A 12,905-nucleotide genomic window follows, 5' to 3' on the forward strand; every position below is an offset into this window, starting at 1 on the left:
TGTGTGTCCAGTGAACTGTGTGACTGATGTTCTCGTGCTCAGACAGGTAGCCCCAAGGGTCAAGGGAGAGTTCGGGAGCCTGCCCGCCAGGTTTCGCCTGCCTTTCTTCGCTTTAATTTCCTCCCCTCCAGAAAAACCTAGGCACATCCACCTTCCCTCCCCTCCCCTTCCACGTGCTGCGCCGTGTGCACCCTTGTCACACCCCGAGTCTCCTCTCCCAGCCTGCCTTAGCGATCCATGGATGCCCCCCAGCCCTTCCCTGCCTTACGCACGTCTTTTCATCTCCCCCAAAATGCAGTCAGAGCAGGAACCACTTACAAACAAAAATGCGTGTGCAATGAGAAGACTGTGAGCACCCTAACCGGTTTGGCTCAGTGGATAGAGTGTCAGCCTGTGGACTGAAGGGTCCCAGGTTTGATTCCGGTCAAGGGGCATGTACTGTGGTTGTGGGCACAGCCCCAGTGGGGGGTGTGCAGGAGGCAGCTGATCGATGTTTCTCTCTCATCCATGTTTCTGACTCTCTGTCCCTCTCCTTTCCTCTCTGTAAAAATAAATAAATAAATAAAATATATTTAAAGAAAAAAGAAAAGACGGAGAGCCGTGAAAACAGGACCTGGCCCGGGAAGGCTGACTTCTCCAGGAGTGGGGAGTGTCGCCTTCCTGCCGGACCTGAACATTTGCAGGTGGCGGGGGGGAGTGGGGGGGGGGGGGGGACACGTCCGGGACAGAGCACTGCGCATGATCACAGCTGTGTGGCCTTGGACAAGTCACTCCGCGTCTCTGTGCCTGGTGGCTGTATTTGTAATGGTGGTGACGCTTGCCCTGTCGTTTCCAGGGCAGGAAATGTTAAAATAACTTACACACGATGGCAGCGTGCTGAGGTCCAGTTTTCAGGTGTGTTCCGTCCAGTTAATTGCCCACTGAAGTATGAGGTCAGCTCTGGGTAACAGTAGGCAGGGCAGTAGGGGTAGAGCAGGAAATTAAAGTTATGATAGTCACAATGGCTAAAAAATAAAAAAAATAGTGACCACACCAAAAGCTGGAGAGACTGCGCGTAAGTTAGGTTATCCAGCCCAGCCCAGTGGCTCAGTAGGTGGAGCGTCATCCCATGCACCAAAGGGTTGCGGTTTGATTCCCGGTCAGGGCAGACACCTGGATTGTGGGTTTGATCCCCAGTCTTGGAGGTACAGAAGGCAACCCGATTGATGTTCTCCCCTCCCCTCCATTTCTTCTCTCTAAGCATGTCCTCAGGTGAGGGTTTTTTTAAAAAGGTTACCCATCCACGCTGGTGGGACTGTAAAATGGTGCAGCCACTCTGGGTAACAGTTTGGCAGTTTCTTGTAAAACTAGACATGTAATTGCCATATAACCCAGCAACTGCACTCTTGGGATAGATACATCATCCCAGAGAAATGGAAGCTTACGTTTATACAAAACCTGCGCACAGATGTTCTTAGCAGCCTTGTGTGTAACAGCCAAGGGATGGACGTGACCCCAAAGTCCCTCAGAGGGTGGGTAGACCGAGGGACATCCAAACCATGGAATGTCACTCGGCAGCGAAAAGGGGCCAGCTCTTGATACACACACCTCTGGACATACACAGCCTGGATGAATAAACCTCCAGGGGATTATGCCGAGTGAGAAAAAAAAGCCAAGCTCAAAGGATTACTGTGTGGGTCTGTTGAGAACACACTCTTGAAATGTCCAAAAGTAGAGAAATGGGAGACAGGTTGGTGAGTGTCGGGGATTAGTGAGAAGGGGTGGCTGAAGGAAGGCGGACATGGTTACAGAAGAGTAACGTAGGAGATGCTTGTGTTGGTGACTGTGGGGCGGGTGTGTGAAGCTGTGTCTGTGATAAAGCCGCATAGAACTAAGTGCACACCCGTCAGCACACGCAGAATACGGCGACGGAGGAGATGGGAGCGGATGCATGGACGGCTGTCAGTAGCATCCTGGCCTTGTCCTGTGGTTCTGCGAGGTGTTGCCATCAGAGGAAACTTGGGTGAAGGGCACACAGGATCTCTGTCTATTATTTCTTATCGCGGTTTGCGAATCCATAATAATCTCACACTGAAAGGTTTGATTTAAAAACGTGAGGCAGGATTTGGAGCCGGGTGGTCAGAATTCATCTTGCCAGTGGTCTGGGGAGTCGCTGCTAATGCTACGCACATGAGTGAGTGAGAACTGGGCGAGCATCTGCCCACCGCTCTGCTCTTTCGTCCAGCAGGCGCATGGCCCGGGGAGAATGAACAGGACACCCCACAGCTAGATCCACGGTGGGTGGATTGGGGTGGTCCTTTCTTCCTACTAAGATTTGAGCGTGTGTCTCTGAACCCTAGGACTCAGAACACAGCACACAGCTTCGTTTGGAGCAGGAGCAGAGAACAGAAGTGGGTCCGTTCCAGGCACTGTCCGACTGGGCCTGGGGCGAGGTCCGGGTGCAGCCTCTGGCGGCTGGGCCTGGGGTGGGGCGTTGCCCCCTGTGAGGACGTGGGCAGGCTGCTGGGAACAGTCCCGGGAGCCCGGGGCTTGGTCTTCATCTCACGGCCGTTGGCACGTGGTGACCGAGACTCTGAGCCCTGGCTGGTCGGCTCTTGGGGAAGGGGCTCGGTCCTGAGAGAGTGTGTGGGAACTGGCATCGGGAGGCGTTGGTGCGTGACAGCTTTCCTCTCTTTGAAGTTGTAGGGCAGTCACATCTGGACAGCAACATCGAGGATCAAGAGATTGTCACCAACCCGCCAGACATTTGCCAGGTGGTGGAGGTGACCACCGAGAGCGATGAGCAGCCGGTCAGCATGAGCGAGCTGTACCCTCTGCAGATTTCCCCCGTGTCTTCCTACGCAGGTGAGGCGGGGAGCTCTGGTACGGTGCGAGGGGCATGGGAGGGCTCCTTTAGTCGGGGCGCCCGCCCTGCCCAGCAGACAGCCTCCCCTCTCTCCCGGGATTGTTCTTGCTCTGACTCTCTCGACCGGCATGCCTTGGGCACATTTGTTCTCAGCAGACAGGGTCTCCACGTGTCTCCACTTGATCGTCCACACATTTCCATGCATGACTTAACACGTAATAACATTTCTGTGGACAAGTAAGTTCATTTGAGTCTATTTTGTTTGCACAAATTCTCAGAAATTTGGAAGGATGTTCGTAATGGAAGCTGAGCTTGGCCATGCTGGGTAGGACCCCAGGGATCATGTCCTCCAGTTCCTTCCGTTTGGGAAGTGGAGGGACTTGTTCTGGGTCACACAGTCAGTAAGTGTTTGGGTCAGGACTTGACCTCAACCGTCAGACCCCAAGCCTCATTCCATTCCACCAGGTTTATTTGTGACTCCCACATACATTCCCCTTCTCTTTCTTGATATATATGTGTGTGTGTGTGTGTATATATATATATATATATATATATATATATATATATATATATTGATTAAGGTATTACATATGTGTCCTTATCGTCCCATTGCCCCCCCCCCCTTTTTTTAAGGAACATATATATAGTATTGATTTTTAGAGAAAGGGGAAGGAGAGGGAGAGAGAGGTAGAAACATCGATGAGAGAGAAACATCACCGATCGGCCGCCTCTCACATGCCCCGAACTGGGGATGGAGCCCACAACCTGGGCATGTGCCCTGACCAGATATCAAACCGGTGACCTCTTGGTTCCTGGGTCAACGCTCTACTGCTGAGCCACACCGGCCGGACAGTTCCCCTTCTTTTTCAACTCAGTGCAGCTTCTGATTGGCCAGGCAGCTGAGCCTGTTTCCGTGCCCCAGGAATGGCCTGTCATGGCAGGCACTGGTCAGACAGTCAGGGTTGGAACCCGACCCGTGGGTTCTCCATCCTTTCCGAGGCGTGACGGCTCCTTTCCCGCCACCGTCGCATCGTCTCCGCTCCCTTCCCAGCGGCCTCCAGTCAGTGTTTGGGGACTCGGGCACAAGTAGGAAATGTGACAGTCAGTGCTGCTGCTTGCGAACATTGAAAGTACGAAGCAAGGCTCAGCCGTGAGTGACCGCGGGCAGCTCTGATACGTGGCTCAGGATCCTTCCCAGTGTCCCTTTCCCAGGCTGCAGGGGCCACCCCCGGGACAGGGCGTTGGTGAGCTCTCAGTTACTAAATAACCGGAACCCCAACTGTCTTTTTAACTGACTTTTAAAAAATGACGGTAAAATATACATACCATAAAATTGGCCATTTTGCTGTTTCGGCGGCATTAAGTGCCTTCACATTGCTGTGCAGCCCTCACCGTCGTCATCTCCACAGCTTTGTTCATCTTCCCAAACGGAACCTCTTCCCCTCCCCCACGCTGCCAGCCCCGTCTGCTTTCTGTGGATTTGGCTACTCCGGGTGCCTCCTCTAACGTGGAATCACCAGGATTTGTCCTTTGGGGAATGGGCTTATTTCACGTGGCACAGTGTCCTCAAGGCCCTGCTTTCCGTGGTGCCAGGAACACTAAAGCAGTGCGGGAACCGCCTTGGCCGCAAGAAGCGTATCATCTGTCAGACGGGGTCAGCTGTCAGTTACTTAATCATCAGGCACGTTCTGCATGCCTGTGTGCGAGTCCCGCGCTGGGGTTTGCAGCCCCAGGAACCATCACTGCGCTTTCCTGCCTGTTGGTTGTGCCCTGGGAACCGCGGGGATGCTGGGCGCCCATTGACTTCATGATCATGAGACTAACCCGTCAGCCTGATTCCTCTTTGGAATCAGGAATCCAGGGCTGATGCGGGTGAAAGCCGTGGGCCCAGGGGTGAGCAACAGGATGGCACAGTGAGCACCCACAGGGAGCTTATGCCAGAGGCCCGCTCTGAGCCCTGCCACCCAGATGCTGCCCCCGACAGCCGCGCGGGGCTCTGCCCTCGGGACACGTCCTCCTCTCGTGATCACAGAGACCACCGCAGGAGGCAGGACGGAATGTTCCGGCCTGGGTTTCACAGCAGAGATAACGGGAGCCAGGAACACGGAGCGGCTCTGCTCAGAGCTCCGTGGCTGTGGCTGCAGCCCCTGCTGCACGACTCCCCAGGCGGCGGCGGTTCTCCTCACCCGAAGGTGTTCTCCCAGTGACTATTAGGGAGAGTGGAAGAGAGGGAAAGACAGAGAAATAATGATGTGAGAGAAACACATCGATGGGTTGCCTTCTGCACGAGCCCCAACCAGGGCCCGGGCTGGGGAGGAGCCTGCAACCGAGGTACGTGCCCTTGACCGGAATTGAACCTGGGACCCTTCTGTCCGCAGGCCGACGCTCTAGCCACTGAGCAAACCAGGTAGGGCCCATGTGGTTTTTAACAGGTTGGAGCTTTCTGGTAGATTTCTCTGTGTGTGTGTCGAATCAGACTTCTCTGAAGTCTTCTCAGCGATGCTGGAAAGGCCTCCCCCTGCTGTTCCGCCAGCCGTGGCTTCTTGCGTTGGCATCAGAACCCCGAGAACAGCGTTCCCCGCTCCAGGACATGTGCATGGGTCTCAGAAGCTCCGTGCCGGGCTGGCAGGCGCGAGCCGGCTCTGTTGGAGCCTGGCCTTCGGTCCTTCCGTTGTTCTCAGCATCTGGATTCTCCAGAGCCCTGGGGGGCGGGGGGGGGAGCGCTTCTTGGTTGGAGCCGAAATGTTTCATCACTGCGGCGTTCCCAGAGCTGAGGGCATGTGGGAAACGTACCTGTGACTGGCCATGGCTGGTGTAAGTCCCATGAGTCGGATTTAGAGCGTGCTGCTAGGAAAGGCAGTTTTTGGTGGTGGTCCCCTTTCCACCTGTATGTTCCCAGTAGGGTTGGCTGTTTGCCTGCTGTCCAGGACAGGGTGTGGGTCTGTTTATTTGTTCGTTTGTGTTTTTTCTTTTTGGTTTTGCTTATTCAACTGTATTTCAACCTCTGCTAACCAATCCCATTCCTTTGCTTAGGAAACTGGTATTTGGAGGCTGTTGTTAGCTATTTCCCCTTCTGACACTGAAATGTAATCCCAGCAGGATCGCACACCACCCTCGGTTCTGCAAGTCTGTCTTTGGTCTAAACAGGATGGCGAGCGAGAAGAGAGACCAGGGGTTTCTCTGAGTGGAGGTCCTTGCCTCGGGTGTTCGAAGGCAGCCGAGAGTGCTGGTTGGATCCGTCACACCTCCATCCTGGGGAGGGGGGTCCCGGGGCCCGGCTGGGGAGCCTAGAGGAGAAACATTTGTCTCTGAAGGTCCGTCCATAGGCCTCTCGCCTGAGGGGTGACACCAGGCTGTTGCTAGCCACCAGAGCGCTTGGAGAAGGCGGGTGAGAGGGTGGGACACCAGCTGGGGAAGGAAGCATGACACGAGGGACTGACCGGTCACAGCCCAGAGAACGGAGGTCGCCTGCTGACCAGCAGCCAGCAGCGAAGATGTGGGGTCCTGACAGAAACCATTGCATTCTGCTGGGGGCGGGGGGGGGGCGCAAGGATAAAGGTTCTTGGAGATGAAGACCACTCTGATTTGAACCTTTTAATCGAGCCCAAATGAAAGCGATTGAGCAAATGATCGAGGGAAAGAAATCCTCCTCAACCTTCCTGACACTTGTCGAACAAGAACCTTCCAGAAAATGTACCGGGATGTCAGCGTGCAGAACGGCTTTCCTGGAAAACATACTGTTCCTCCTGCCCTGTGTTCCCGAGAAGGTTTGGCCGTGAACACTGGGCTGAAGTGCAGCGGGAGCCTGAGGCGAGCGTCCTCCTCGAGCTGTGGCCGGGAGGAGGGTCTTGGCGATCAGCTAGGCACCCCCACCCCACCCAGTGGCCTTCGGGGAAGCGGAGCCAGGAAGGTGAAATGGATGATCGCTGATCGCGGACCTGTTAGCACTCTCAGAACTTACTCAGACCAGCAGGGAAGCAGCTCCCAGTATATATATATATTTTTTTAAAATATATTTTATTGATTTTTTACAGAGAGGAAGGGAGAGAGATGGAGAGTTAGAAACATCGATGAGGGAGAAACATCGATCAGCTGCCTCCTGCACATCTCCCACTGGGGATGCGCCCGCAACCCAGGTACATGCCCTTGACTGGAATCGAACCTGGGACCCTTCAGTCCGCAGGCCGACGCTCTATCCACTGAGCCAAACCGGTTTCGGCAATATATATATTTTTTTAATTCCATTTTATTTGAAGTAAATAAAAAAGCCAAACCCAAAGCAATCAGCAGTAAAAGTGAACTAGCTCCTGCTGGAGTTTGGACACTAACACTGATCTGGAAGCAGCAGCCACAGGGGCTTATTTGTGGGACATGAATGGACCCGGAAAGTGGCGATGATAACGGTGAAGTCAAACCGGGAACCGGGCCTGAGCGCCCCCCAGCAAAGCACTTGGAGCCGTGGTTGCGGGCAGCCCGAGGACCACTGTCCTCTAGAAGGGGCCCGCGTCCCCGGCTGCAGCGTCCAGCTGCTCCTGCTCGTGGGCGGAAGGCACCCAGGCCGGACCTTTAAACCTCATGGGAAACGGTGTGGCACGTGGAGAGCCTTGTAGCCACTCCAGGGCATCGTCTCAGTTCAGAAACACGCTCTCGGCTCACACAGGGTCAGCGGAAGCGAGAGCTCAGAGCATGTGTGTCTTTCCTTGTCTCCAGCTGCTTCCCTGAAGCCACAAGCTGGGACTTAAAGGGACTCATGGTCTGTGTGAGGTCTTCCGAGGAGCCTCGCCCAGGGTCTGCCTCCCACCCCTCCCGCAGCTGGGGCTTGGGCTGTGGAACCCCATGTCTGCATATTTCCAGCCCCCAACCATGCCTGTTGGCATCTGTTTGTCTTTCATTGAAAGGGAAAGGTACCTCTGGGTGCAGTTAGGAGTGGAGGGGTCAGGACACGGATGAAAGGAAGAGAAACCTTGGCTTCAGAGCCAGAGAAAGCTCAGCACAGCAAGGGGAAGCGGGCCTTGAACTTTCATCTGAGGCTGGAGTGGGAGCCACGCCATTACCAGCAAGGGTCTGTGGCTCCCAGGCGGATGCTTTGGGGACATCTGCCTCGTCTGAGGGGGGGCAGGCCCTCCTCTAGTTGCTCATGGTCCGTCGGTAATCACTCGTGCCTGGGAGAAGTCGCTGGAGAACAGTGGCCCTGCCACCGCAGAAAGGCTGCAGGTGGAGCCGTGTGGTCAGCATGCTCGCTCTCTTCGTCCAGGGTTTGTCCTTGGGTTCTCCAGCCTTCGTTCCAGAGAGCCTGGTCTGTGCCCTGTGCTCTGGGCGGGCGACAGGGCTGGGCTGGGCCTGGCCCGGCCAGTCCCGGCTGCGCCACCAGCAGGAAGTGAGACGGGAGGCCAGTTCCTCAGTGGGTTTGGGTGAAAGGCTGAGAGGCCTGAGGGCCGGGAGCTCTTCTGCTTAATGGGAGGAGGATGGGCGCTGCTCCCCACGAACACTCCTGGGGCGGCCGAACGAGGCCTCTGTCCACAGGCGCGGCCCAGCCCTGGCCGCGGCCTCAGCGAGTGTTCGCCGTATGGTTGCCCTTCAGGCCCTGCCTGTAAAATGAATGACCAGTCTCAGGGTCTCTCACGGTCTGTGTGTTACCAGAGTTCTACACTTCGTATTTGGTTTTCTCAAAACTGTGAACGCTGAGCAACTGCACACAATTTTTTTTACTTAAAAAAGTTTTAAGGTTTTTTACTTTAAAAAATTAAAACTTTTATTTGCTTAAAACAGCCTTACATTATATGTGACTTGTGATCACCAGCCGTCGACTTGGACTGCGTGAGTCTAGCATGTGCAGATCCAGTGCGGCCAAGGCCTGGGGCTCTGGGCAGAGGCACAGCCCCCTTGTCCCCGTGCGCCCCGTCCCAGGCCCTGGCAGGCCTCGTCCCCGCCTCGCCCACGCGTCACCGAACCCTCTTGGAAGGAGCGGCCTCCCGTTTTGCAGACAGGAAACGGCAGCTCCGGGGAGTGGCTCACAGCGGGCAGGAGGGTCAGGATGGGCGCAGAGCTCCTTACCTCTGGCTGGGTGCCATCTAACCACCAACGCAGTGGCTGCCAACAGCGCACATTTACTAACGCCCGTTCCCGAGGGCCAGGGTGCAGGCGCGGCTGAGCTCAGGGCCCCCTGCACACGTCCGCAGTCCAGGTGCGGCCCGGGGCTGTCCCATCTGAGGACCGAAGTGGGGGTCTGTGTCCCAGCTCCTACGGTGTGGGGTACAGTAAACATAGTTCCTTGCTGGCTGTTGGCGGGAAGCAGCCCTTAATTCTTTGTCAGACGAACCTTCCCAACATGACTGCTCGCTTCCTCGAAGCCAGCGACATTCTCCTCAACACACAGGTCTCGGTCTGGTTAGGTAATCACCCCCCCTCCCTCCCCAATCACCTTCGCTGTGTTCTGTGGTTTAAAGCAAGTCACAGGTCTTCTCCCCACCCCCCACTCCCTCCCAAGGAGGGAACCCCACAAGAAGGCAAACACCAGGGTGAGGATCTTGGTGGCCACCCTGGAATCAGCCCCCCACAGTGACCTGGGTGCAACTTACAAATCCCAGATAGCAGCACCAAAGGGGTGTGAGGGCAAGGAGGGATCTGAGTGAATGGGGTGATGGAGAAAGGCTGCGAGTTGGGACTTCGTGAGCGGATTGACCTGGGCTGGGGGAGCGGACCTTGTGGGGCTGGGGAGAAAGCCTTGGTGAGGACTGGCCTGGCCGGAGGCAGGAGCGTGGGCGTAGGGCGCAGCAGCAGGGCACTTCGCAACCAGCACCCAACCCTGGGAAGTGGTGGCCGTGAGCAAACATTGCCTGGCCCACAGGAAGCCAGCCCCCCGCCCCCCTCTGCTCTCGGACCTTTCTCGCAAGGGCCATGGCCACTCCATCATCTCCCAAGGTCAGAGTTTGACCTTAGGAAGGGGATGGAGATTGGGAGGTCAGGTACCCATTTCTCTTCTGGGAAAATGAGTGCTGATACGTTTTCTAAACACCTGAGCCTCGAGACCGTTTGCGGGCAGGAATGACCGCCCTGTGTTTCTCTCTCATGAACAGAAAGCGAAACCACTGACAGTGTGCCCAGCGACGAGGAGAGCGCCGAGGTGAGCACCCGCCCGCTCCTCCCTCCTTACATTCCTTTCCTTCCGGTCGTGAGTTTTACTCTTGGATTTGTGTGTGTGTGTGTGCGTGTGTGTGTGGGGGGGGGGTCAAGTGTACAGAACATGAAACATGTCAGACTTTTAGGTTTTGAATGATAACATGAAGCTTTGGGAGCTGACGTTACCATTGGAAAGAGAAGGAAAAGGAAACTGAAATGCAGGCCAGCAAACGCTGATGTTCCAACCACTATAAACAGCCTAGTTCTCTAGCAGAGATAGTACGTCCCAGTGACCACAAGCAGGAGCCAGATGTGAGCGTGTGACAGTGCTAAGCAAATACCCCACTGCACCTGGCGCCCCGCCCCTGCGGGCAGGTGTGTGGGTCCTGATTCTGGGTCCCTGCTTCCCCCGTGTCTGCCTTTGCTAGGCTGCCTCGCACGTGGCAGGAAAGGGCCGTGCTGGTGATGGAGGGCATCCCTGCCAAAGCCTGCTTTGTGTCTGAGGGGGAGGGGGGAGTCTGACCGACGGACGGCTGTTTGAATTAGTGGGTTCCCAGTGCACCGCACACTCCCCAGTGTGGCCCAGGAATTCTGAAGAAACGAGACAGGTGTAGAGGCTCACAGACTCCCCAGCCCACGTCTTGAAGGTCAGCATTCCAGCTCCTCTGAAGGCGGCTACCCTGGGGCTTAGCCATCTGCGTGGCACCCTGGAGCTCCAAGCAGCACCCGTTCGCAGGCAGTCAAGGGCGCTCCCTGTGCGGGGCTGTTTCTCACGGCCCTCCCTCCGATCGGGCCATCCATGAGGAACGTCTCCATGACAACCGGCCACCAGTGCTGGGGCTGGGCAGGGAGCAGAGGGGAAGCGGATAGCAAGCCGCTGCCCTGCTCTCCTGCCTGCATGGAACAGTCCTGGCCGCGCCCCGGGAGGTGGCAAATGGGAACCGATGAAAAGGGAAGAGGAGCCCCCGCGGATGGTGTCCGTGGAGGGCCTTGGAGATGCTAAGCTCCCGTTCCTTCCACGACTCTCAGGAAATCAGTTTCCTAACACGTGGGGATGGTGGCACTTGTTTTATTTTTTTAAGCGCCAGCCAGTAGCAGGGAAAGAAAACACACCTTCGTTCTTTCTCTTTAAAGGGCCGACCGCCCTGGCGGAAGCGGAACATCGAAGGCAAGCAGTACCTCAGCAACATGGGCACGCGGAGCACCTACCTGCTGCCCAGCATGGCCACCTTCGTGACCTCCAACAAGCCCGACCTCCAGGTCACCATCAAGGAGGAGAACTACCCGATGCCTTTCAGCAGCTCCTGGCCCCCGTACCCCGACCACCCGCTCGCGGCCTCCGTGGCCCCCGCGCCCAGCGGCAGCCGGCCGGACCGCGAGACCCGGGCCAGCGTCATCAAGAAGACGTCCGACATCGCCCGCGTCAAGAGCTGTTAGGCCCGCGCCCTCCCCGGCGGTCGGCCGTCGGCCCGTCTCGGCTTCGTGTTGTTTGTTTGTATTTTATTTTTCTGACACCTGTTCTAGACACCTCGGAGGACAGAGCCTCGGCCACAGGACAGTGACCGCGGTGTCGCCGGGCTTCTCTCTAACTCAGGACGCCAGCCCGGTGGCGGACACGTGTCTCCAGAGCCTGCTGGGTCTCCCGGGGCTGCTCCCCAAGTGCAAGGACGGCATAGGACCAACCCCCCCGCGGCCGCCTCGCGGAGCGGCCGCCTCGGAGCGAGCGGAGGAGAAAATGTGAACGAGCTGGAAGAGGTTATCCTTGTGAATATGTACATAGGGCAGTACTAGCGACTCGCCGGCTTCTGCACCTTATCGTAAAGCACTTACAGACAGACCTTCTCGAGCCCTGGCCTACTTCTCGGCCCTCCCCTGCCCCCCTCCCGGCCCCCTCCTCCTCCTCCCCCCGGCGGCTGTGGGCTCCGCATGCACCCGGAGGAGGAGGAGCGGAAAGGGCACTTCTCCACAGATGTCCCATGTGCAGACTGCTTTAAGAGAGAGAGCATCTTTCTAAATCTGCTAATGCTTGAAGGCCACGCGGTACAAAGGAAAATGACCTTGAGATCTTATGCAAATTCCCAGATTTGAAGATAAAAAAAGAGAGAGTGAAAGAGAGAATCCTCTAATTCTAACCAGAGCAAGCTTTTTTATTTTTTATACAGGGGAATATTTTATTCAAGGTAAAAAAAAAATTCTAAATAAAATCGTTTTTTATCTTTTCTACAGCAAATTTATAATTTTAAGATTCCTTTTCTTGTTTCTCAGCAGTTGTTATGACACCCTTGTGGCACACTGTTTTTTAATTTTGTAAAGGTGGAAAAGCTTTTATGAGCTCATGTAGCAATCAAATTATCCTGTGGATTGATAATAAATGAATATGATATATAGTTAAATTTTTAATGGGCGTCACGCCTGGCTTCGTCTGTCTGTACTTTGGAGCACAGTCACGGGGCAGGACCGACAAAGGATTGTTTCTCCTTGGGGACCAACACATTGTCCCGTTTCCGCCGCCAGAAACCCCAGAGGTTCCTCCTGGGAGGACAGGAACGGTCTCCTGCGTTGAAGGTGGTCCCTAGCCAGGCGCTGTGCTGCGTGTTTCACGGGAGTCACCCTCCGCAGTCATCACAGCTGTGCCCAGGAAATGCCTTTCCTCAAGGTCACTTAGGTAGTCAGTCAAGGGCGTGATGAAGCATAAGTCTGGTGTGACGTTGGGGGAGGCTTTTGACCGCCCACTGTCTCGCTTGAGCACATGCCACCGCCCTGGCTTTTCTCTTCTCACCCAGGGGCATGACCGAAATGTCACATCTGGGTCACATGATGGGCCCCTGGGCAAGGCATCTTCACCTGGAACTGTCTGCTGGGTTCCTACTCTAAGTCTGTCTTCTTTCCAGGACCCGGGGCCATAGACGGAGGTCTCAGACTTAGGGCACGTCTTTCCAGT

At 55.8% G+C, this 12,905-nt stretch overlaps 1 protein-coding gene across 4 annotated transcripts in view; it reads left to right on the forward strand.

The window, feature by feature from the left end:
- The window catches only part of IRF2 (interferon regulatory factor 2), a 75,464-nt gene extending 63,100 nt beyond the window's left edge, over nucleotides 1–12,364 (forward strand). For 2 of the 4 annotated variants that reach the window (XM_059685713.1, XM_059685714.1), the window contains exons 7-9: nucleotides 2,680–2,844; nucleotides 9,922–9,968; nucleotides 11,099–12,364. In XM_059685713.1, coding sequence (XP_059541696.1) covers nucleotides 2,680–2,844; nucleotides 9,922–9,968; nucleotides 11,099–11,401 — 515 coding nt within the window. In that variant the 3' untranslated portion in view covers nucleotides 11,402–12,364. The remainder of the gene's footprint in view (nucleotides 1–2,679; nucleotides 2,845–9,921; nucleotides 9,969–11,098) is intronic. The other 2 variants (XM_059685715.1, XM_059685717.1) reach the window with 2 other exon arrangements.
- The last annotated feature ends 541 nt before the right edge of the window (nucleotides 12,365–12,905 follow it).

The sequence above is a fragment of the Myotis daubentonii genome, chromosome 2, assembly GCF_963259705.1.
Source record: "Myotis daubentonii chromosome 2, mMyoDau2.1, whole genome shotgun sequence".
Lineage (NCBI taxonomy): Eukaryota > Metazoa > Chordata > Mammalia > Chiroptera > Vespertilionidae > Myotis > Myotis daubentonii.